General features: G+C 38.3%; 1 protein-coding gene across 6 annotated transcripts in view; it reads left to right on the forward strand.

Annotated features, from left to right (window-relative positions):
- The window catches only part of Klhl13 (kelch like family member 13), a 229,546-nt gene extending 223,853 nt beyond the window's left edge, over positions 1-5,693 (forward strand). For all 6 annotated transcript variants that reach the window (XM_055604990.1, XM_055604989.1, XM_055604993.1 and 3 more), the window contains 2 exons: positions 1,896-2,009; positions 4,105-5,693. In XM_055604990.1, the coding sequence (XP_055460965.1) occupies positions 1,896-2,009; positions 4,105-4,592 (602 nt within the window). In that variant the 3' untranslated portion in view covers positions 4,593-5,693. The remainder of the gene's footprint in view (positions 1-1,895; positions 2,010-4,104) is intronic.
- The last annotated feature ends 16,833 nt before the right edge of the window (positions 5,694-22,526 follow it).

Raw genomic sequence — 22,526 nt, forward strand, 5'->3', positions numbered from 1 at the left:
CCCTCCCTCATTTCCTTCCAATCCCACCCTCCCACCCACATCTCCTCCAATGCCCTCTCCGAGACCACTGATAGGGGAGGTCCTCCTCCCCTTCCATTTGACCCTAGCCTATCAGGCCTCATCAGGACTGACTGCATTGTCTTCCTCTGTGACCTGGTAAGGCTGTTCCCCCCTCAGGAGGAAGTGATCAAAGAGTCAGCCACTGAGTTCATGTCAGAGACAGTCCCTGTTCCCCTTACTAGGGTACAACTTGGACACTGAGGTGCTATAAGCTACATCTGAGCCAGGGTTCTAGATTATATCCATGACTGGACCTTGGTTGAAGAATCAGTCTCATAAAAGACCTCTGGGCCCAGATTTTTTTGGTTCTGTTGCTCTCCTTGTGGAGCGCTTGACCCCACCAGGTCTTTCTATCTCAACCTTCTTTGATAAGATTCCCTGCACTGTACCCAGAGTTTGATTCTGAGTCTCAGCATCTGCTTTGATACACTGCTGGGTAGAGTCTTTCAGAGGCCCTCTGTGGTAAACTCCTGTCCTGTTTCCTGTTTTCTCCCTCTTCCAATGTCTGTCCTGTTTGCCTTTCTGAGTGAGGATTGATCATCTTACTCCTTCTTGATTAGCTTCCTTAGGTGTACAGATTTTAGTATGTTTATCCTATATTATATGTCTAACATCCACTTATAAATGAATATACACTGTGTGTGTCTTTCTGCTTTTGGGATACCTCAGTCAGGATGATATTTTCAAGACCCCACCATTTGCCTGCAAATATCATGATTTCCTCGATTTTAATTGCTGAGTAGTATTCCATTGTGTAAATGTACCACAATTTCTGTATCCTTTCCTCAGTTGAGGGACATCTGGGTTGTTTCCAGGTTCTGGCTATTAAAAATAAAGCTGCTGTGAACATGGTTGAGGGAATTTTCTTGTGGTGTACTTGAACAAATTTGGATATATCCCCAGGTGTGGTATATCTGGATCTTGAGGAAATGCTATTCCTACTTGTCTGAGAAAGCTCCAGATTGAATTCCAAAGTGGTTGTACAAGTTTACATTCCCACCAGCAATGGAGGAGGGTTCCCCTTTCTTCACATTCTGGAGAGAATGTGTTGTCATTAAGTTTTTCATCTTAGCCATTCTGATGGGTGGAAGATGAAATCTCAGGGTCGTTTTGATTTGCATTTCTCTGATGACTAAGGATGTTGAACATTTCTTTAAGTGTTAAAAGAAATGTTTTCTATCTTTCTGGAATGCTATTGTTCTGATCTTGTGGTTTCCAACAATTGATAGATTGAAAGATACTTAAATAATTGAGGTCACTTGTCCAAAATACTTTACGTTGAAGATAACAAATTGATTACCCATATGAAGTACACTTAATAAAGAACTTAATGCATTATTGCCAATCATCCTTTAGTTAAGAGTAGTAGTGTTTGTTGCAGCAGTTACCATAGTCAAACATGTAGGGAATAAATCAAAGATTATACCCTCAAGTTTAACTATAAAATTTGTTTTGCATAAAGTGATATTCCTTCCTGTACACTATGTCAAAGTAAGTACTCAGAATTAATGTGTAATTCCTTCATTGTGATTATTTTTCTTTTCCTGCATTTTTAAAGCAAAGAAATGTCAAATTAAAAAGTGATAAACAGATGACTGGGAAAAATCCTTAGCCATTTTTAAAGTTGTATAATATATTAGATATTCATTTACATCATCTATGGTAATATAACATTTCTTAATGTTTCATGTTATCTTAAAATTTTGATAAGAAGCCCCTCTGAGGTCTCTTACATTGATTTATGCATTTTCTGAGATTAATATATTATTATTATTACTCTAAAAATAAAATAAAATTTAAGATTAAAAATCATTGTATATCTTTTTTTTAAACAGCTACTGTAGAATGTTACAATCCAAGAACAAATGAATGGACCTATGTTGCCAAAATGAATGAGCCTCACTATGGCCATGCTGGAACTGTGTATGGAGGAGTGATGTATATATCAGGTAGACAATTGTCCTGTGACTACACCATAATAATGTTTATTATTTTAATTATATGATATTCTCATTTAGTGCCAGTAATAATGTCAATTTCTGGAAAATAATAGCAAAACATATTTATATTTTAGGAGGACTTTTGTGTGTACATTTGGATGTAAATGCCTGAGTATTCTGTAAGTTTATAAGCTAGCACCAAACCGATTCAGCTGTAGATGTATAATTCATAAGAAACAGGAAAGCATTTAGATTCTCCAGTTCATTTTTAAAGTAAATCTCAATACATAGTAATAATTTGTTTGATTTAAATTTGGCTATGCCCATATTAGGAAATATTTCATTATATAATATAGAAGCTCCGTTGTGCATAAAACATACATAATATTCTCTTTAAGTGTAACATATTATATACTATATATGTATATGTACATACATATGCATGTATATGATAATATTTTAGTATTATAATGGGGTTTCTACTGTGGTACTATTATAGGTAGAGCTATTTTTTATAAAAAATCTAAAATGGCTCGTTTATTCAGTATTCAAATAACTTTCATTTTCAAATATTTGAATTGCCCTTTTGTAGAATTCAGAATCATGTTTTAACATAATGATCACCTTTGATGTTGACATTTAATTTTTTAGGGAATTTTGTTTTTTTGTTCCCACCTCCTTCCTCTCCCCCACCTCCCTCCCTTTCCTTCCCTACTTCCTTATCTCCCTCTCCCTCTCTCATTCCCTCCCTCCCTTTCTTCCTTCCTTCTTTTCTCTCTCTCTTTCCTTCTTTCTTTCCTTCTATTTATTGCTCTCTCTATCTATATGTTTCTTTTCTTTCTTCTCTAGTTCAGTCTGCCTCTTACAGCCTCCTCCCTGCAGTTGGAGGCCTACCAATATCAGGCAAGCAGTTACATTATTAGAGAGCAAAGTTGTTAAGGGGATGGCGAGTCACAGAGTGCTGTCTTATGATATCTATAGTCAAGAAGGATCATTGAAAGGCTCTGTAGCATGTGATTGGCAGGCTTCTAGGGTTCACTTTATGATTTGCCATGGGGAATCTTATATTGATAGAGCCATAAAGGAAATCATATTGTATCACATACTGTTTCATGTGCTAATGTGCTCTACTACTCGAACAAGAGCTCCCAGTTCTCTGGGGGAAAAACTGACATTTGAATGATTTTAGCAGCACTTTGACATAACTGGTTTATATTGCAATCTTCCACATTGCTTTCAGGCTAGGAACCAAGCCAATTTCATGACCAAAACACAGTGCTTTGCTTTCTATTAGGGATTTAAAGCATAGAAAATTATGCTTCATTGATTGTTATCTGGCCTTTCGATAATTAGCTTAGGTCTGTCTTTTGTCTGCTGAAGATAGAGTCTGATAACTTTCTTATATAGGTTGGATTATATGTGTTCTAGTTATTTTCAAGTTATAGGTAATTTGACCTAATATACCAACAATCAACTGCTACATGTATAAAATTCCCATTATGTTCAAAATTCCAATTCCTTAGCTTTGCAAAACAGATAGAAGATGTCACCTTCTTCCTGTTCACCCCAAACTCTATAAAACCAGCAATTTTCCATAATCTTTCTGTTTGGTGTGTTACTGGCATGACACTTTCAGCATGTTTTTAAAAATATCTTGTTTTGTAATCATAACTCTAATATATTAATGAGAATGGGCATTCTGATTTAGCAAAGGAACTAATTGGTAGAATTTGAAGTGTTCTAGCCCAGTGCTCAACACCCATATCCTACTTCCTAAACTGTCACAACAGACTGATGTTTTGTAGTTCAAATTTACTTCTGGCCAAAATGTATTTCCATCGACTGAAGCTCCTTAAATATGTTGGATCTTCATTTGAGAAAGTTGTTGTAAAAATACAAGACCTTTTTCACTTGCTTTAAATAGTTGAACAGGATATTTTCTTTATTTTTTTGTTAAAGAATATAGAGTGACACTTGTAAATTTACTCTTTGTAATATATAATCTGCCATAAAATGTAGCTAAAAGTTAATTATCTATGAGAGAGCCTTAACTTTTACAGTTTTATAATCTTTTTGCCTCATCCCTATTATTTTGGTTCTTTAGGAGGAATTACCCATGACACTTTCCAAAAGGAACTCATGTGCTTTGACCCTGATACTGACAAGTGGACCCAGAAGGCACCAATGACCACTGTCCGAGGCCTACATTGCATGTGTACAGTGGGAGACCGGCTCTATGTCATTGGTGGTAACCATTTCCGGGGAACCAGTGATTATGATGATGTCCTGAGCTGTGAATACTATTCACCTATCCTTGACCAGTGGACCCCAATTGCTGCCATGTTAAGAGGGCAGAGTGATGTTGGGGTCGCTGTCTTTGAGAATAAAATCTATGTGGTTGGTGGATATTCATGGAATAATCGCTGTATGGTTGAGATCGTGCAGAAATATGATCCAGAGAAAGATGAATGGCATAAGGTTTTTGATCTCCCAGAGTCCCTTGGTGGTATTCGAGCTTGTACACTTACAGTTTTTCCACCTGAAGAAACCACCCCATCACCTTCTAGAGAGTCTCCTCTCTCTGCACCCTAACATAATCCTTACAATTAAAATGCTGTATTCCTATCTTTGCAATGTGTCATGATTATCTTCTTTCCCACCCTCCTTAAGTAGAATATATGTTAGAATTAGCCTCCAGTAATTGATACAGATATTGGAAAAAAATTGACATTGATGTTACTTGTGATGTTTGTAATGGCCTAGAGTGTTTATAAAGTGGTAACAGACCATCCTGGAAATATATCTCATAGAAGCTGTTTAACATGAAAAAAAGTATTGTCTACAAAACATTTCTTCAGTACTTTTAAATGCTGTGTACTGGGTGTAAGGTATTCGTCATCTTACATTATAAGCCAAGTTGAAGGTGGATTATATAATTGTACAGTGTACAACTTTTGTAAATGTACAAGTTGTAAATGTACAACTGCACTCACTGAGCTTCAAAAATTAAGAAGTTTTCCTTTTATCTCTAACTGTAAGATGTCAAAGGGAGGCAGCCTGCTCCAACAAGAAACAATACACAAAAGGTTGCCAACTTGCATGAGCTACCTCCCTCTTTTCGTAAAGTATTTTTGACACATCTGTCAAACCACCTGACTGTGTGGGTGAATTGAGAACACACCAAGTTTCTAAGACACACAGGAGAAATAACTGAAATTCACCAACATTCATTTGGAGAGAAAACCATGACCTCTCTGCTTATAAGGATTGTTTTTTTTAAACTGTGTACAGATATTAACACACACATACTTATATCAAACACAATTTTTAAAAATTGAGTGCCAAGTCAAATTACATATGAAATTTAAAAAATCTTCTAAATAGCAGCTTCCATAAAAAATGGGGATTCCGTATGCACGCATCGATGCATATATGTAGAACCACACTGAATTTAGGTGGATAAGGGCTAGAAATTTTGAGCAACTAAATTTGTCACTTGACCAAATTTATCTTAAAGAACTGTATTCCTTCTCCTTTGCTGTTGAAGTAACTTATCTGTTTCGTGTATTCTGTGTACTCTCAGTTTATGAGGTTATTTAGCACCAAATGTAGCAGCTTCACCCAAGAGGCTGCTTTTGCAGTATGATGTCCATGTTTCCCCTTCTTTTATTCAATAAAAAACATTTAATGTCATTCTGCTCATTCTGCTCTGTGCTATCCCATTATTCTGTTTGACTTTCATTTATATATATTTCGATGGGTGAGACTGAGGAGGTTGAACAAGTAAGGGTGTGTGACTTTTATTCAAAGAAGAAAGACTTGGGCCAGCCCTTACCCCACTATGAAGACATTGCTTGTTGCCTTTGAGGAGTTTGTGAAAAATGGTAATTGGCTATTATGCAGCCCTAGTGCTTAGCCTGGGTAAAGAACAAAAGCAGTTACATGACCTCCCTTTCCTTTCTTTTCCCTTCTCTTCCCTCTTTGTTGTGACCTGCAATGCTTGTACCACAAACCCTGACTAAGAGTGATGAGGGAGATGTAGAAATTGCAGACATGTGTAGAAAAGCTGGCTCCAGCTGAGGTGTTTCCACTAAGTGGCAACTTACTCCTGTTGCATCCCAATATGTTATGTTCAGCAGAAACAGGGACTAGTAGGAGATTTCTAAAGGCTAGAAGTCTCAGGCTGCAAACATCTGAGAGGAGGGTATTGCAGTTGCTAGTTTTTGCACAAACTAGCCAATTGTAAACACATGGACTTAGGCCAAAGGAAGAAGGCTTTGCCAGTTTTCATGCTTTTGAGGCCTTCGTGTTGTGGCTGAGTCAGTGCTGAGACTACGCATTCACTTAGGACTACACTTACTCTGAGTTCTCTGCTACCTCTACCTCCTCTCATCCCATTTCTTTTATATTGAGAAGGTCTTTCTTAATATATTGCTCAGGAGACCCTAAAGTTTCTGGGCTCAAACTGTCTTACTGTCTCAGCATTCAAAGGAGATACAAGCATACTAATTTACTGAGATTAAGGGCAGTTATGTTTCTGAGGACAATTTCTATGCAACTCAAGATTCATCTTGTACACTCAGGTATAACCATGTAAAATGACTTCTACGATTTTTGTTTTGTTTTTCCAGATATGGTTTCTTTATGTAGCTTTGGCTATCCTGAAAATTGTTCTGTAGACCACCTTACCTCTGTCTCCCAAGTGCTGGGATTAAAAGGTGTACTACCAACACCCAACCAAAGATTTATTCATCTTTTTGTTTTGTTTTTTGAGACAGGGTTTCTCTGTGTTGCCTTGGCTGTCCTTTACTCACTTTGTAGACCAGGCTGACCTTGAACTCACAGAGATCTGCCTGCTTCTGCCTTCGTGAGTGCTGTGATTACAGGTGTGTGCCACTGTGCCCAGCTTAAAAGTTATTCTTAACCTAAGAACCTGAAGAAAAAAAATGGCAAAGATTCTATCAATACTCCTTCAAGTACTCCAAGAACCTACAAGCATATAACGTACACTTGAATGCAAACTGAACCCAGACCATAAGGCTATTCCAAAACACAACAGTATCATCTTATTTCTTTACCAGAGGGATAGATTGGCAGCATAAATATCATCCTTCTTTCTTGAATTAAATATAGTTAAGGAAACAAATTTCCCATGAATGGTACTTCTGGATATTGCTGGAAGAACCTAGCATAAGTTTGAAAGACTCCTCTACTTACACAAGATTATTCCTAAGTGAGCACAACTTCTCTGGGGATTTTAGTTTTCTATACATGGGAATATTCAGTACATTTGTTTTAACTAATGATCCTGTAAGAATCCCAGGTTGGTATTCCTGATTGGCTAGTTATATTCCAAAAAGTGAAGATTTTTGCATTTTGTGGCTACCCATCCCTAGTTTGACCGAGTCCTCTCTTCAGATGGTAGGAGAAAAAAGGAGCATTAGAGGTGTGAGTGCTGGAGTGGTCAATCTGGGAAGAGGCATTCGTCATGGCTAACCACATACTACTTGCCATAAGTTCTTTAGGTACATAAAAACACAAAGGGAATGGGAAAGAAAGAAAAGAAGTGGGGTTGTTGATCTAGCAACCTGTCACAGAGAATAATGAAAAGCATACACAGTTCTCTTTTCTGGATCTATGTCATATGTTATTTAGAAACAACTCATTCCACACTTTACTGTAATAGTTATTATTAAATAGTTCAAACAGCTGAGAAATTATTGCACATTTCTTTCTCAGCAAATTATTTTCTTTGTGAAAAAGAATCTCTGCCATTGTTTGGCATCACAGGCATTTCTTTCATTTGCCTGTTGTTCTAGTTAAGGTTTCTATGGCTGTGATGAAAAGCCATGACCAATAAACAAGTTGGGGCAGAAAGGGTTTATTTGGCTTACACTTCCATATCATTGTTCATTACCAAAAAGATTAAGGCAGGAGCTCAAATAGGGAAGGAACCTAGAGGCAGATGCTGATGCAGAGGCCATGGAGGGGTGCTGCTTACTGGCATCCTTTTTATGACTTATTCTGCCTGCTCTCCTAAGACCTAAGACCACCAGCCCAGGAATGGCACCACCCACAATGGGCTTCCCCTTTCCCCCATCAATCACCAATTAAGAAAATGACTTATAGTTGGATCTTATGGAGGCATTTTCTCAATTGAGGTTTCCTTCTTTCAGATAAACCTGGCTTCTGTCAAGTTGACATAAAACCAACCAGCATGCCTATCTTCATAGGTTCTTGGTGTACTTGAAGGAGTATTGATAGAATCTTTGAACTCTCAAAAGGTTAATATTTTTCTTCTTGGACAGAGCAGCTAAGGTCAAAAAGAAAAAAAATATTGTTTCTTATAGTTTAAAATTTCTATAATTAAAAATTTCCTATGATTAATATTTGCCTAAGAAGGTAAAATTATGCCTTGAAAGTGTTTCATTTTTTTTTACAGTTGTTGCATGAAATTAAAACACCATTTTTTTTCATTTATTTAGCATTTTGAGAGCATTTCTGAACTCATTCGTTCCTGACAGAATACTCTAGAGGGCAGTTAAATCATGTTTTTAATAGCATGTACTGCTTTTTTTTTTTTTCATTTTAAAACATTTTTCTGGAAATTCAGCTTTGGTTCTTATTTTATTCTAGACCCCTTAGACTTTTCTTTATAAGAGTCTCCACTGTAGGTCAAGCCCTTTGTAATCAAATTGCTTTTAGGGAAGAAAATACAAAGCAAAGCAAGTTCTAAAGGCTTAGTCAAGCACTGTGTTAAGGGGATCAAGTAATTTAGTATTTACAAATTTTGGTAATCATACTAATGTAAAGTATTTTAAAATTGAAAAATATAAGAAAGGTCACTTATCTTCCCTGAACCACAAAGAACTATTACATCAGTGTATAAACCATCTAATATCAGTGTAGCTTTGCATGTTCTATGTAAAGGATGGTTTGAAGTATTAATACACATTCTTTGGATCTATCAATAGGTTGGCTTGTGAGGCATGACGCATCAATGTGAATTTTAAGATGACTTTTTTGACTTGTCTTAGGTAAGATTAAATGAACAGGAAAGGTATTGAGCTTTTGCCAGTTTAAAACTACCAAATGTTGTTGGGGTAATGTAGCAATACAATTAAAATATTTTGCAAGTGAACGAAGTTCATGTGATTCAGATCTTATAGTCAGTGGGTTTTTCATCTCTAAATATCTCCACTAATAGTGTATTACCCAATCATCACAGTTATTTTCTCCATATGTGTCATTTGATTATATGCTTAAAATAAAAATTTAGATGGAGAAAATTGAGGTTAAAGGACATATCTCCATAGAAAGAAAAAATCAGGAAATATTAGGAGGCATTGCATATATTTTATGTATAGAGCCAATGAATATTTTAATCCTTGGGAATTACATGGTATCCATCATGACTTCTAGACCTCACTGTTGTAGTGCAAAGAGACACAATACCTAAATGAATTATCATGGTTGCAACTTTATTGAAGACACTGATATTGGACTTTCACGTAATTTGGGGTACTGTAAAACATTACTTTTGTTTGTTTTCAACCATTTGAAAATTAGACAGCCATTTTTCACTCATAGGCTTCACCAAAAAAGGGCCACAGACCCTACTTAGTTCACAGGTTGTAGTTCCCTGCCTCCTGACTCCCTGCTTGAGTACTTACCAATATGTAAGTGTATTTCATACCCATGGATGAGAAGTCCTGGTGTCTTAGTTACTGGTTAACTGCTGTGACAAGACAGCACGACTAAGGCACTTTATAAAAGAAAAACACTCAATCAAGGCATACTCACAATTCAGAGTTAAGTCCATGATCATCATGGAGGGAAACTTGTTGGCAGGTAGGCAGATATGATGCTGGAGTCACTGAGAGCTCACATATGACCTCCAAGTCACAGGCAAAGGAAAAATGCTAACTGAGAATGGTGTGAGCTATTGAGACTTTAAAGCACACCTCTGCCTGCCTGCCAACTGGAAACCAAGCATTTAAATATATGAGCCTATGAGTGCCATTCTCACCCAAACCACCACACCTGGGCTGCAAAGATGACTATAAAATTCTGGAGCTCAATTTAGTCATGTGATAGGCACTTACACTGAAGTGTGATAAAAGCTATGATGGGTGTGTAAAGTTGCATGACCTGAACAGTGGCATGAGAGTAGGTACTTGTGTAGTGCACTCACAGAGAGTTATAAATGAGAGCCTTACTTAATAACATACATTTCCTGTAGCTCCAAATGTCAAAATACCACAGTACCCTTGGAGAAGGCAGCCACTTTTAAATCATTGCTCCTGTTTAGACAGAAAAGGTCAAGTACAACTTGCCCTTTAAAATGTTATAACCCAGGGTGAAATATTTCACAAGGCCTCCTTCATATTTCACTCTGTTTCTTTAGTAAAAGGAACTGAAACCCATTGGTAACAATAAAGAAAATTTCTCTCTTATATTACTGCAAAGCTTTTTTTGGAGGGAAAGGAGGCCTTAGGCATTCCATAATTAGCTCAGTGTTATGAAGCACCCAGTGTTTTTATATATGTGTGCATGTGTATGTATACCTAAGTGGTTAACATCTAAACAGTCCACAGCCTCTCCAAACAATTCAGCAACTGGGGGCCAAGTGTTCAAATACCTGAGGTCTACCTGAGCTCAGGTTAACCACCGTGTGTTCTGCCCAGTTCACAAACCCCAAAAGACCAGGAATAAACAGACTCCCCTGTAAATACATGAGGTTCTTTTTATTGTAAATTACAAGCTGCAGCTTGGGCCCACACACACCCACCGCATAAGCGGTGGGAGCAGAGCACCCTGCTCAGGTTACTTGGGTGATATATAGATTCTGGTTCCTCCCAGCATGCCCAAGGCAGGGGCGATTCCTGCCTGGCAAGCATCTATTGGTCAAATTGCTACATTTTGAATTGATTGGCTATAGGAAGGTCCCCAGATCATAATGACCTGGTGTCCCTCCCTAGGGGGATGGGCCAGTTTCCTAGCAACTGCTATCTCTAGTGGGTGGGGAAAGAATGCAGTAAGGCGGTCCTTCCCCCCAGGGCATTACTGGACTTCTCCACTCACCTAGTTCAGGCCTTAATAATAATAGCTGTTAATTTTTCATTTTTTTTTTTGGTCTCTCATGTGCACTGCACAAAGAAACATCTCTGATGAGGCCTGAGAACTACATTAATCTCTGGGTGAAGAAGTATAAATTTAGTGGATGCTTTAATAGCATGTCTCTTTAGCCAAATAACAGTAAGGTCACTCCTGCAGCCTGTGAGATCCTCAATTATGGGTTCTTGGCTATATTTATAGTACCAGACATGTATGTCCTCCTGTGGAGCAGGCCTTTCTTTTGTTTTTATAAATGTATATATGTATATGTTTACAAAAACATCTTCACTTAGATACATGAATTCATGCACTCTCTCACTTTCTCTCTCTCTCACACACACACATGCATTCCAACACATACATGTATAATTAAGAAAAAATTAGCGAAACAGTATTTGTGCATGTCAATACATATACACATACTTGGCTACAATAAAATATCTTTTTATCAATGTTTTGGTATGGGTTTCATTATGACATTTGCATAGTAGGCTATGATTTATGGGCAACCTAACCAGACACAAAAGCTGAACAATGCATTTTGTTCCACCTGGATTCTTCAAGGAAGATCCCAATTTGAGAGATAGTCACATGGAATGAAAACTTTACTTGTGGTTCTCTATTCGGCGGGGGCTTGGATCTTAGCTGGGGTCCTGGAACTTGGTTTCTGCACAGAGAACGGGGGTTCTGTTTCTCTCAGGGGCAGCTAGAGCACTTTAGGGAGAGTCCCATGTGCTAAGATGGAGTGTAGAAAAGGGTTTTTCATGGAGTGTTATCGTTTAGCTCTTTTAGAATGAGATTACCAATGGCAGTGGAAACTGGAGTGTTCCAAAACACTATGGTGATACCAAAGTGTTACAGCTCTGCTGAGCACAGCAGAGGTGCGGGCTGAAAGCCCATATACCTAGTTGGTGCAGCCCAGGCACAGGCCTGGTTAGGCCCGAGGCTCAAGGGGCCAGAGGGCAGACGAAGTGAGACATGGCCAGCCTGGGATGAATAATGAACCGCTGGGGTAATCCTGGAAGGCTGATGGTTATCGCAGCCAATCATCACATTTATTTGAAATCAGGAATTTATAAACCTTTGGCAGTAGGAAGGATTTTGATGGTGAATGTGTTTGATTCCTGGGGTCAGGGATACTTAATTTGCATTAAATATCATTTTCCATGCAGTAGCATAGTCCTACCACAAGGAAAATACAGTACTTAATTATCCTAGGGATGTGGGGGAAATCTCCAAGTACACTTGTAGGTCACTGCTGAGGACTAAGATCTCCTTATCAGGGCGGCACTTTTCTAGGAATTCCTAGATGCTTGTTGTTGCTGCTTCCTTACCAGGAAAGTGTCTGGCCTGTAATCTGCCCTCAGGGCTATGTGAAGCTCCTTACAAGAACAGCTGTTGCACTGATCAGGGGAGATTTAGAACATCACTGAGAAAAAAGAGTCCATCACCATGGACAGAGGGCAAATAAATGGCTATTCAGAGATGTCAGACTTCAATCTAATCCAGACAAACTCCATTTTCATTTCACTTTGAATATTAGAAATTTAAATATACTGACAAGTAGAAGTGCTAAGAAAATAAACACCCACACTGAGTGTTTATATGAAAAATTTATAAATATTCTCCGCATTTTTGTAAAATATAATGTTGCTAAGACATAAAAACTTTTATTACCATTATGACGTTTCTTCCATAATGTATTTGAATGCATACTTAAATATAATTTCCTTCTTAAAATCCTTACCTTGCCTAAAACATTTCAAAATTGCTTACTCAGTGCACATTTAAATACCTACTGTCTTAATTGCTGTTCTGGTGCTATGAAGAGACACCATGATCATGACAACTCTTATACATGCATCTAACTTGGGGTTTGCATTTGATTTTAGAGAGTTAGTCCACGATCATTATGATGAGAAGTAGACAGGCATGGTGTTAGAGCAGCACTCAAGAGATTTTCCCCCTGATCCACAAGCAGCCAGCAGAGAAAGAGAGGGAGACAGAGAAGGGGGAAGGGAAAGAGAGGAAGAGAGAGAAGCTGGCATGAGCTTCCTAAACCTAAAATCTCACCCTCAGTGACATATCTTCCCCATCAAGTGAACACCTACTTTAAGGAGATACATCCTAATCCCTCCCAAACAGTTCCACTAACTAGTGACTAAGCATTCAAATGCACATGCTTATGAGGGCCATTCTCATTCAAACCATCATGCCCATAAAATATCTATCACCAAAGAGCACAATTTTTGAATCTAGGTTAAAATAATATTACTCTGCTAAATCCCTAGTAAGAAGTTTTCAGTCATTATACTTCAGGGCTTCAGTTGGATATTATACACAGTTGTCACCATATTTTTTAGAATTCTAAGTAGCAGGGTCAGAAGCCTGAGCAACATACCTGGCTATTGGTACTTTTTGGGAGATGCTATTCTTCAAAGGCACCATACCTAAGAGCCTCTTCTCAGCTTCCAGGCATTGGTAGAAACCCTTTCTTGGGAGTTCTGGCTTCCTACATTCTCTGTGTGATCCAGCAAGTCATACAATTCCCCATCCACTACCCTTTCCCATCAGCCTCCTCTGCTTGGCCTGAGAAGAAGAACTTAGGGAAATCCAGGGCCTGTGAGTTACTGCTGTGAATAAAAAATTAAATGTTCCATGTTCATGGCTTGGGAGACAGTAGGATGTCCGTGTTCTTTAGAATTCATGCCTAGTTTTTTTGCATTGTTCTGAGCTAGGCCTCAATATGAGAAGAGTTAGTTCTTTGATTCTCTGGAAGATATTGACCTATACTGACACCTTCTTTGACCCTCTTTGAGAATAAATACATGCTAGACTGCAAAACTAATGAGAATTGAAAAGCTACCTTTATGGAGACAGTAAGAATTTGTGCAACAGTGAAGTATCCTTTGCAGCATGACAAAATAAGCACTAACATGCATATTTATAGTTATTTTGCACTGATGGCAACATATTCAACAACCTTATTGTTCTTTTTTTTTAATTTTGAAATTACATTCATTTTTGTGTGAGCTGTATGTGTGTGGCTGTGTACATGTCATGATGGACATCTGGAAGACACCTTGAAGAAGTTAGTTATCTTCTACTGAGTGTCTCCTGAAGGTTAAACTTGGTTATTAGGCTTGTGGCATATACTTTTACTATCTGTATTAGTCAGGGATCTCTAAAAGAACAGAACTGTTAAAATGAGAGAGAAAGAGAGCGAGAGAGAGAGAGAGAGTATGTGTGTGTGTGTGTGTGTGTGTGTGTGTGTGTGTGTGTGTAAGTGCAAGGGTATGCAGTGGGATTTATATAGATTGGCTTGCAGGATGCTGTCTCAAAACAGAAAGGCTGAGAATCTGATAGTTGTTAAATTCATGAGGCTAGATATCGCTGTCCTGAAGGCCTGGAGGATTCTTGGAGATCTGCTGATCTTTAGTGTACCTTGATACACCAAAGATGTTGTAATTTCAGTGAAGAAATACCACTTCAGCAAGATAGGTGAATTTGACATAGAGTGGCGGCAAGCTCACAAAAAGCAAAGTTTCCTTCTTTCATGTCCTTTTATCTGGGCTATACTCACTCACCCATATTTAGGATGGATCTTCCTGCTTCAAATAATTTGATCAAATAAAAGTTCCTCACAGGATTGTTACAGCTTGAATTTTAATTGATTCCTTACGCAATCAAGTGGACAAACAAGATGAACCATTACTTCTGCTGAGCCCTTTTATTTTCTGTATGAAATAAGACATGATTCATTGTGTGTGCATGTGTGCCTACATGTATGCTAGCATGCATGCATGCGTGCATGTGTGTTCCCTTTTGTGCCTGTGTGCCTGCATGCCTTCCTGTCTGTTTGTGTGTGCCTGCCTGCCTGCCTGTCAGCCTGTCTGTCTGTCTATGTGTACTATGGTGCAGATGTGGAGATCAGAGAATAGTTATCAGGAGTTTGCTCTCTGTTCTAATTATGAGAGTACTAGGGACTCAGCTTTAGTTAGTGACCCTGTTGTCTAGCATCTTCATCCACTTGCAGGCCCAGCTCCCTTTTGGGATTAAGGGCTCCCCCTGAACTTCAATGACCATAATAAACAGGTTTTCCTTTGCTTGTCCACTTTTCCTTAATGGATCCTGTTTGTGGCTGATTCCATTCCTTAAGCCCCTGTCCCTTTTGTATTTCTGATTAAGTGAAAGCCTCATTTTCTTTCCAATTCTTAGATCCCCTGATCTGAACAGATGTTCTTTTAGGAATCTGTTTTTTCTTACTCATAATTTTCCTTAGGACAAAATGATAACAGAAAATGAAGGCCACCATCAGGGGTTGTAAGGCCAGAAGCATTTATTGAATTAATTTACTGGAATTATTTTCATTGGTCAGTTTTTTTTTTTTTAACATGATCCAAACTCATGTGACAACCAATGACAAGATCCCTTACCTGATGTTTACCACTACTGCAACTTTTAGTGACATGGCACTGTGGTACCTTGGGACCAGCTAACTGACTTTCCTCTGTACCATCTCCCCATTTTGGGAATAAGGTCTAAGGGGTTAAAATCCTAATGTTCAAAGGAAGGTCTCTGGAGTCCCTGAACTGAAAAATCTTCCATCAGGGCTATCTCCAGATGCCATATGTATGCAAAATTGGTCAAGGTCCAGGTACCTCCCTGAACTGTGAAAGAATTTGCAGCTTCTGTTAAACCTAAACACTGTTTAGGATAAATTTGTTCCAATTCTGCAAATCTGTATTAATTCTTTGCTTAAGATAAGAACAGCAACATTTCTATGGCTACGTCTGAGGTAGACACCCATGCAGAAGAAGGTTGTAATTTGAGAGGGCAGTGTGACTTCCATACCTATCTTTAAGAAGTATTTTCTTAAAGCTTCCTGGAGTCCTCAAGTCTGTAAATCTCAGAGAAGCCTATAACTCACAATGTAGCCAATACTGGCTTCAAAATTAAAGGTAGTTCTCCTGCCTCAGCCTCAGTGCTGTCTTAAAACAAACTAACACAAATTTCTTTTCTCCTTTGGATGTGGAGTGAGTGTTTCTTGACCACTGGACCACAAAATCCCCATGTTGTGACAGAGACCAGTGCATGAGCAGATTTAATGGAAAGAATCTTCCTGGCAGAAAGGCAGTCATGGGCAGCAGTACTCAGGAGCTTCCTTGCAGGTATCTGAAAGTCCAAATTCTAAAAAATGACATCCTCTTGTCCCACAGACCCACCAGAGTCTCAGGCAGGAATGAGAGCTGACACTGATCCCCCAGCAGTTCTACAAATGTTTTGTCCTGGAGGAAACACATGCTAAGGCTTTCTAAACAGGAAAATCAAGAACAACAAAACATTTTTCTTGGGGACTAATTAAAATGTCACATGCGGGAATGTGTAAATGAAAAACAGCCCAATTTTCCTCCCTCCTATCTTTTTAGAGTTAGAGGGAAATTGTATCTTAGTGAAGACTAGTGTCATGCGGTTAATTAAAACACACACCCAGCATGAATTCACTTTCAGAGATTTATTTGTTGGTGATCACAGATTCCACAATTTTAAAATTTTAAAGCAGAACCCCAAGCTTAATTGGCTTTGAATTCTATGATTCTACAACTCCCCAAGATACTCCTTACTCCTGATCAGTGACAGCATTGGCTTAACTCACAGCCTCTCATAAAGAACTCTGGTGATAATTTTTGGTTTCTTTAAAAATGCAGAAATGTTATGTGAATGTTTGTTTTTGTTTTAATCCCAGCTATGGAATATGGAGCTACTTCAGATAAACCACAGCTGTTAACTAAGATTTGTCTTGGCAGGGGAGGGAGGCTTAATTTTGCCAGATGAAGACAGTTTACATTTGGAACTCTGGGGACTCTTCAGAGGATAGAAATACCAGAGACCCAAGAGGAAGTATGATTGTTGTTTGCTCCTGCTGCTGGTGGTGTTGGTAGTGGTTGTTACTGTTACTGGTTTCTGGATTGTGTTGTTTGTTTTTAGTTATCCTGACAACAAATTTTCAATGACCCCAATTAGCAGGAAGTAATCTAATGATATTGAGACACCTCTTCCCCTCTTTCTTACTTTGTGTTAGGGGGGCAGTTGGAAGGGATTGTGGTGGAGAAGGGCAGTAGGAAAAAGAACCTAATAAAGTAGTCAAAATCTGGTTACAAAGAACTAATCTCTATAGATACCCCTGTTTGGGATATGTCACATAAATGGAATTAAAAAATGACAATGTGTGTCAATTTGTGTCTGTCTTCTTCAGAATCCTATCAAGACTTGCCCATGTTTTGCCATGTATCTGCAGTTCACTTTTCATTGTAGCATAATATTGCATTTTGTTTAAAACTTAAAACACATTTTTGCTTATTCATTCATCATTTGATGAATGTTTGTCTTGTTTCTATTATGTTTCCTCTATTGCAATGTTTCCTTGAACATGCCTGTGTAAGTTTATATAAGGACATTTGGCTTAATTTCTCTTGAATTTCCAACTAAGCATGGATTTACTGAGCCACATAATGATTCTCTGATGATCCTTTTAAAATACTGACTAATAAAGAGCATAATAATTACAATTAACTGTTATGGTGACAATTTTCTCTCAGCATTTACTTGTGTTGCCTAACAGTAGTAATAGCATATAGTTTCAGGTCACTTTCCTTTCCTCTTTTTTCAGACTAATGTTTATTCAGATTCATGACTATCAGGATTTAGTGACTTGAATTAACTTGGGTAGTGACACAGAACAGAAAACTTCTCTGCATATTTTTTGTTTTTAGTTTTCATTACTCTACCCCAACTTTGACTCTTGCACTAATTCTAGGCCTGTATCTGTTCTTTCCCTGTACCACTCACCTCCTCATTCCATCACAAGTAAAATAAATTCTTTGAGATGACACCTAAAAACACTTAATTATCTGGTGCAAAGAAGGTTTAGTGGAACATACAGAATCCGTATTATAAAATATAAAGAAAAATAAACAGAATAAACAGCACAAGAAGTCATCCCTATGTGTTTAAATGATTGGAATTCAGCCTACTCCACAGATTTTATACAACTTTGATTATCATGGGACCATTCACAATAATCAATTTACGCTATCAGCCTAAGCATTCACCAAAAGATGAAGAGGTAAAACAAATGTGGTATGTATATTGACTGGAGTTGCATTCATTTATAAAGTAATGCAAAGTTATGTGATTTGTAGGAAAGTTAATGGAATTAAAAATCATCACATTAAGCAAAAATTAATCAGTGTGATTGATAATCTGAGTTACAATCTTGATAGGTTATAGAATCACATAGGAGTCAATGCCTCTTAAGGTTTATATGGAATAGGCAAACCTCTGGGCATGCCTATGAGAGATTACCTATTTAGGATAATAGAGGTGGAAAGATCTGCCCACAATGGGCAATGCCATTCCTTTGGCTAGAGTACCTAACTTCATGAAAAGGAGAAAGCTAACTGAGTATCAGCATTCATTATTCTCTGCTTTCTGACAGCAGATTTGGAGAACTGTCTCAAAAGGAGAGTTCCCCACCATGAAAATACAATACCTCAAACTGTGAGTCAAAGTAAACTCTTTCTCCTTCAAGTTGCCTGGATATTTTATCACAGCAGCTGAAAAAGTAGCTGACATGAAAATGCCATAGTTTTCTTTGTACATGAAGCCTGTATGTACATATGTACATACATTGTGTTTTTTATAAATATACATATATATATACATACATGCATATATACACATGCATATATATGTATACATATGTACATATATATTCATATATATATGTATATGAACATAGAAGAAGAAGGGTACTAGAATTGAAAGAGTAGAAGCTAATGTAGTCACTTGGGAAATAGTAAAGTCAAAGTACATGATATACTTAAACAAAAATATTAAGCCATTCATTCAGTATAATGAATATATATTCATAATTTTTAAATTACTAGGTGTTAGTTATAAAGTTTTGTCTTTGAAACAGAAACACTCCTTCAGTGTATGCTATTCCATTCTGTACTCCTAACATTTATTCAGGTTTGCTCTCTCAACTGCTCCTGCAGACCTTTGTTTTCTCCAAGGACAAAATCATCTGGCCTCCTCTGTAGAACTCTGAGCCTAGAAAAGACCCTGAAATGATATGAACATGATCATATTTAATCTTTCACTGCCCATTTCTTCAGTAAGCACTGAGCACATCTAAATCTCAGTTTTCACATCTGTGAACTCAACAGCTTATGGTTAGTGTGAAATGAAATCCTGGGCCTGCAGAGGCAACAATGGTCATTTCCTTTCTTTATCCTCCACCATATCCACCCTCTTTATCCTGTTGTCTTCACCATGACTGGTGCCCAACACTTTCTGCTTGCTCACATTTTCATGGCCCTTAAAGATTTTTTGAGTTTGTTTTCTCAGGCTTAGCATAGACATGGGACAAAATTGCATTTCCAATGTGAAAGTCAACTGTCATATACTCTCAAGCAGAGCTTACCACAGAGGGCCTCTGAAAGACTCTACCCTGGAGGGTATCAAAAGTAGATGCTGAGACTCATAACCAAACCTTGGTCAGAGTGCAGAGAATCTTATGAAAGAAGGGGGAGATAGAAATACTTGGAGGGGATATGAGCTCCACAAGGAGAGCAACAGAACCAAAAAATCTGGATACAGAGGTCTTTTCTGAGACAGATACTACAACCAAGAACCATTCATAGAGATAACCTAGAACCCTTGTACAGATGTAGCCTATGGCATCTCAGTGTGCAAGTGGGGTCCCTAGTAATGGGAACAGGGACTGTATCTAACATGAACTGATTTGCCTGCTCTTTGATCACCTCCCTCTGAGTGGGGAGTACAGCCCTACCAGGCCACTACTGATGAGACCTGATAGACTAGGATCAGACAGAAGGGGAGGAGGACCTCCCCTATCAGTGGACTAGGGGAGGGCCATGGGTGGAGAAAAGGGAAGAAGCAGGAAGCGTAAGATTGGGAGGGGAAGTGGGAGGGAGCTACAGGTGAGATGCAAAGTGAATAAACTATAATTAATAAAAATAAAAATAAAATATATTTTAAAAAGTCGGAACCTTGGCCTTGGGTGGCTGAGTAGATTCAGCAGAGGGGTGGCTTTTTGGCAATGTGGATAATACCATCAAATCACTTCATGGAAATTTGCAGTCCTAAGTCTTTCCTGATTTCCAATGCCTTTTACTTTAAGCTGTTTTGCATTTGCGTCCACCCCCCATTGTCACTGCCAACAGACCTGGGAGGTAAATGGAGATAGCTCCATTATCCTTTATTATGTGGAGGACACTCAAATTCAAGAATGTTAAGACACTTTGAAAAATTGCTTTTATACACAGTCCTCCTCTCAGCTGCCTGTCCTGTATTTTTTGATGGAGCTTGCAGTGTCCATTGCTTTTCATCATGCCCATCATCTCTCAGAATTTGGGAGGCTCTCATGTCTTAGGATAGAACTGGCTTGAATTAACATTTTTTGGTTAACTTGTGACTTGCATTTCCATAGCTTTTCGTGTAATGCATTTATCATATCTTCATGACTTTTGACTGAACTCCCATACCCTGTTGTTCAGCTTCACCACAATTCTCTGTAATATTTAAACTAGGCAAGATAACAACACAGATGCATGATTACCATATTAATGAGCTACACATTGTATGTCCTGACAATGCTCTCATTACTAGTGATACATCACAAAGTGATTCTCCAGAGACATACAAAGAGCAACAAATCTAATTCTAGCAAAGGAGTGATGACAAATTAGGAGTGGTCATAAGTGGAAAAAAAGTATGTAGGCGGTACTAACTGCAGACAAATGTTAAAATATGAACCTGGCCAAGATGCAGAGTAAGAGTTATAAAATGACCTGAGGTAACTGAGAAATACTCAACCAAAAAACTAAAACCTCTGCTCAGAAGTAGCCTGGCAGCTCAGCATCTAAGTGGGTTTTCCTAATAAGGGGAACAGGGACTGTCTCTGATGTGAACTTAGTGGCTGGCTCTTTAATTCCCATCCCTCCCCCCTCCGCCCCAGGGAGGAGCAGCCTGGGCCAGGCCACAGAGGAGGGTTTTGCAGCCAGTCCTGAAGAGACCTGATAAGCTGGGGTCAGATGGAAGGGAAAGTTCCAGAGGGGCAGGGAGGAGATGAGGGAGAGAGGGTAGGATTGGAAGAGAGTAAGGGAGGGGGCTACAGCTGGAATAACCTGTAATTAAAATAAAAATTATTTAAAAAAAAAAAAAAACAACGAAGGTGTTGCCCAGATGAGACCAATCTAATCATACTAGACTTTTAAAATTGGATACCTGAGATTCCAGAGGCTTCTAAGAACCCAACATAGGCCACAGAGTGATTCCAGCCTTGTGAATTGCAGAGCAGCTAACCCAGTTGAATCTAATCTCCTCTGATCTTTAGAACCATGAGATAGTAACAGTGTGTCTTTGCTATATATAAAAGATCCTAATGTTTTGGTAGCTCTAGATTACTCTCCAAATTTGGAGGAACTAGGCTTCCATTTTCTTTTTTTTTGTAATTCTTTTTGTTATTGTTGTTGTAGGTTTTTGTGTGTGTATGTTTGATTTGTTTGTTTTTCAAGACAGGATTTGTGTGTGTAGCCCTGGATGTCCTGGAACTTGCTCGAGGCCAGGCTGGCATAAAACTTTTTGAGATAAAGGAAATATTCTGTAGCTACAGTGTTCAACATGGGAGCTGCTATGTGGAACTAAAAAATGGTTACTGAGCACCTGAGAAAAAGCTACTGCTTCTAAGGTACAATGCTTTACATATTTTGACTTTATTTTTTGATTTGATAGAATGACTTTATATTCAAATGTTGGCATGTGACTCTTGGCTGCTGAATTGAATAGAACAGCTTTAGAACATTTAAAGCAAGGAAAAATCATAGAAACAGCATTATCAATATATTTCTTCCTATTAGATCTATGGATACAGGATGGCATGCCTTTCTGAATGAGTGCCCTGTTATGGACAAGGCCAAGGCAGAAGAAAATGCTACACAGGCTAGGATCAACTTTTTCTCTGGCTCTTCAAAACAAACTCTATGTAAGCAAGAAACATTTCTCAATGTGATTCATTAGATTGCTCCAGAGTGTCAGCCTTTTGAACAATTGATCTCATCCTGAATCCACAAGGAGGGAAAAAAATCCCATGACTTGATAAGTCATCTCATGTCATCTCACATTCACTCCACTTATGTCTTCATCGCTAGCAATCCTTTCAGGTGATGGTGATGGCAGTGGAACTTCAGTGGAGGTGGAATTGAAATGCTGTAATAATCCTTTGCACTGTATTGCAAGCTTCTTGGAGACAAGTTGAGAAAAATCAAGTTCTTCCTTTGTGCCTAGAATGATGTCGTTAGATAAAGACCATGTTTAAGAGAC

Source organism: Psammomys obesus, unplaced genomic scaffold, assembly GCF_907164565.1.
Source record: "Psammomys obesus unplaced genomic scaffold, mPsaObe1.curated_primary_1811, whole genome shotgun sequence".
Classification (NCBI taxonomy): domain Eukaryota; kingdom Metazoa; phylum Chordata; class Mammalia; order Rodentia; family Muridae; genus Psammomys; species Psammomys obesus.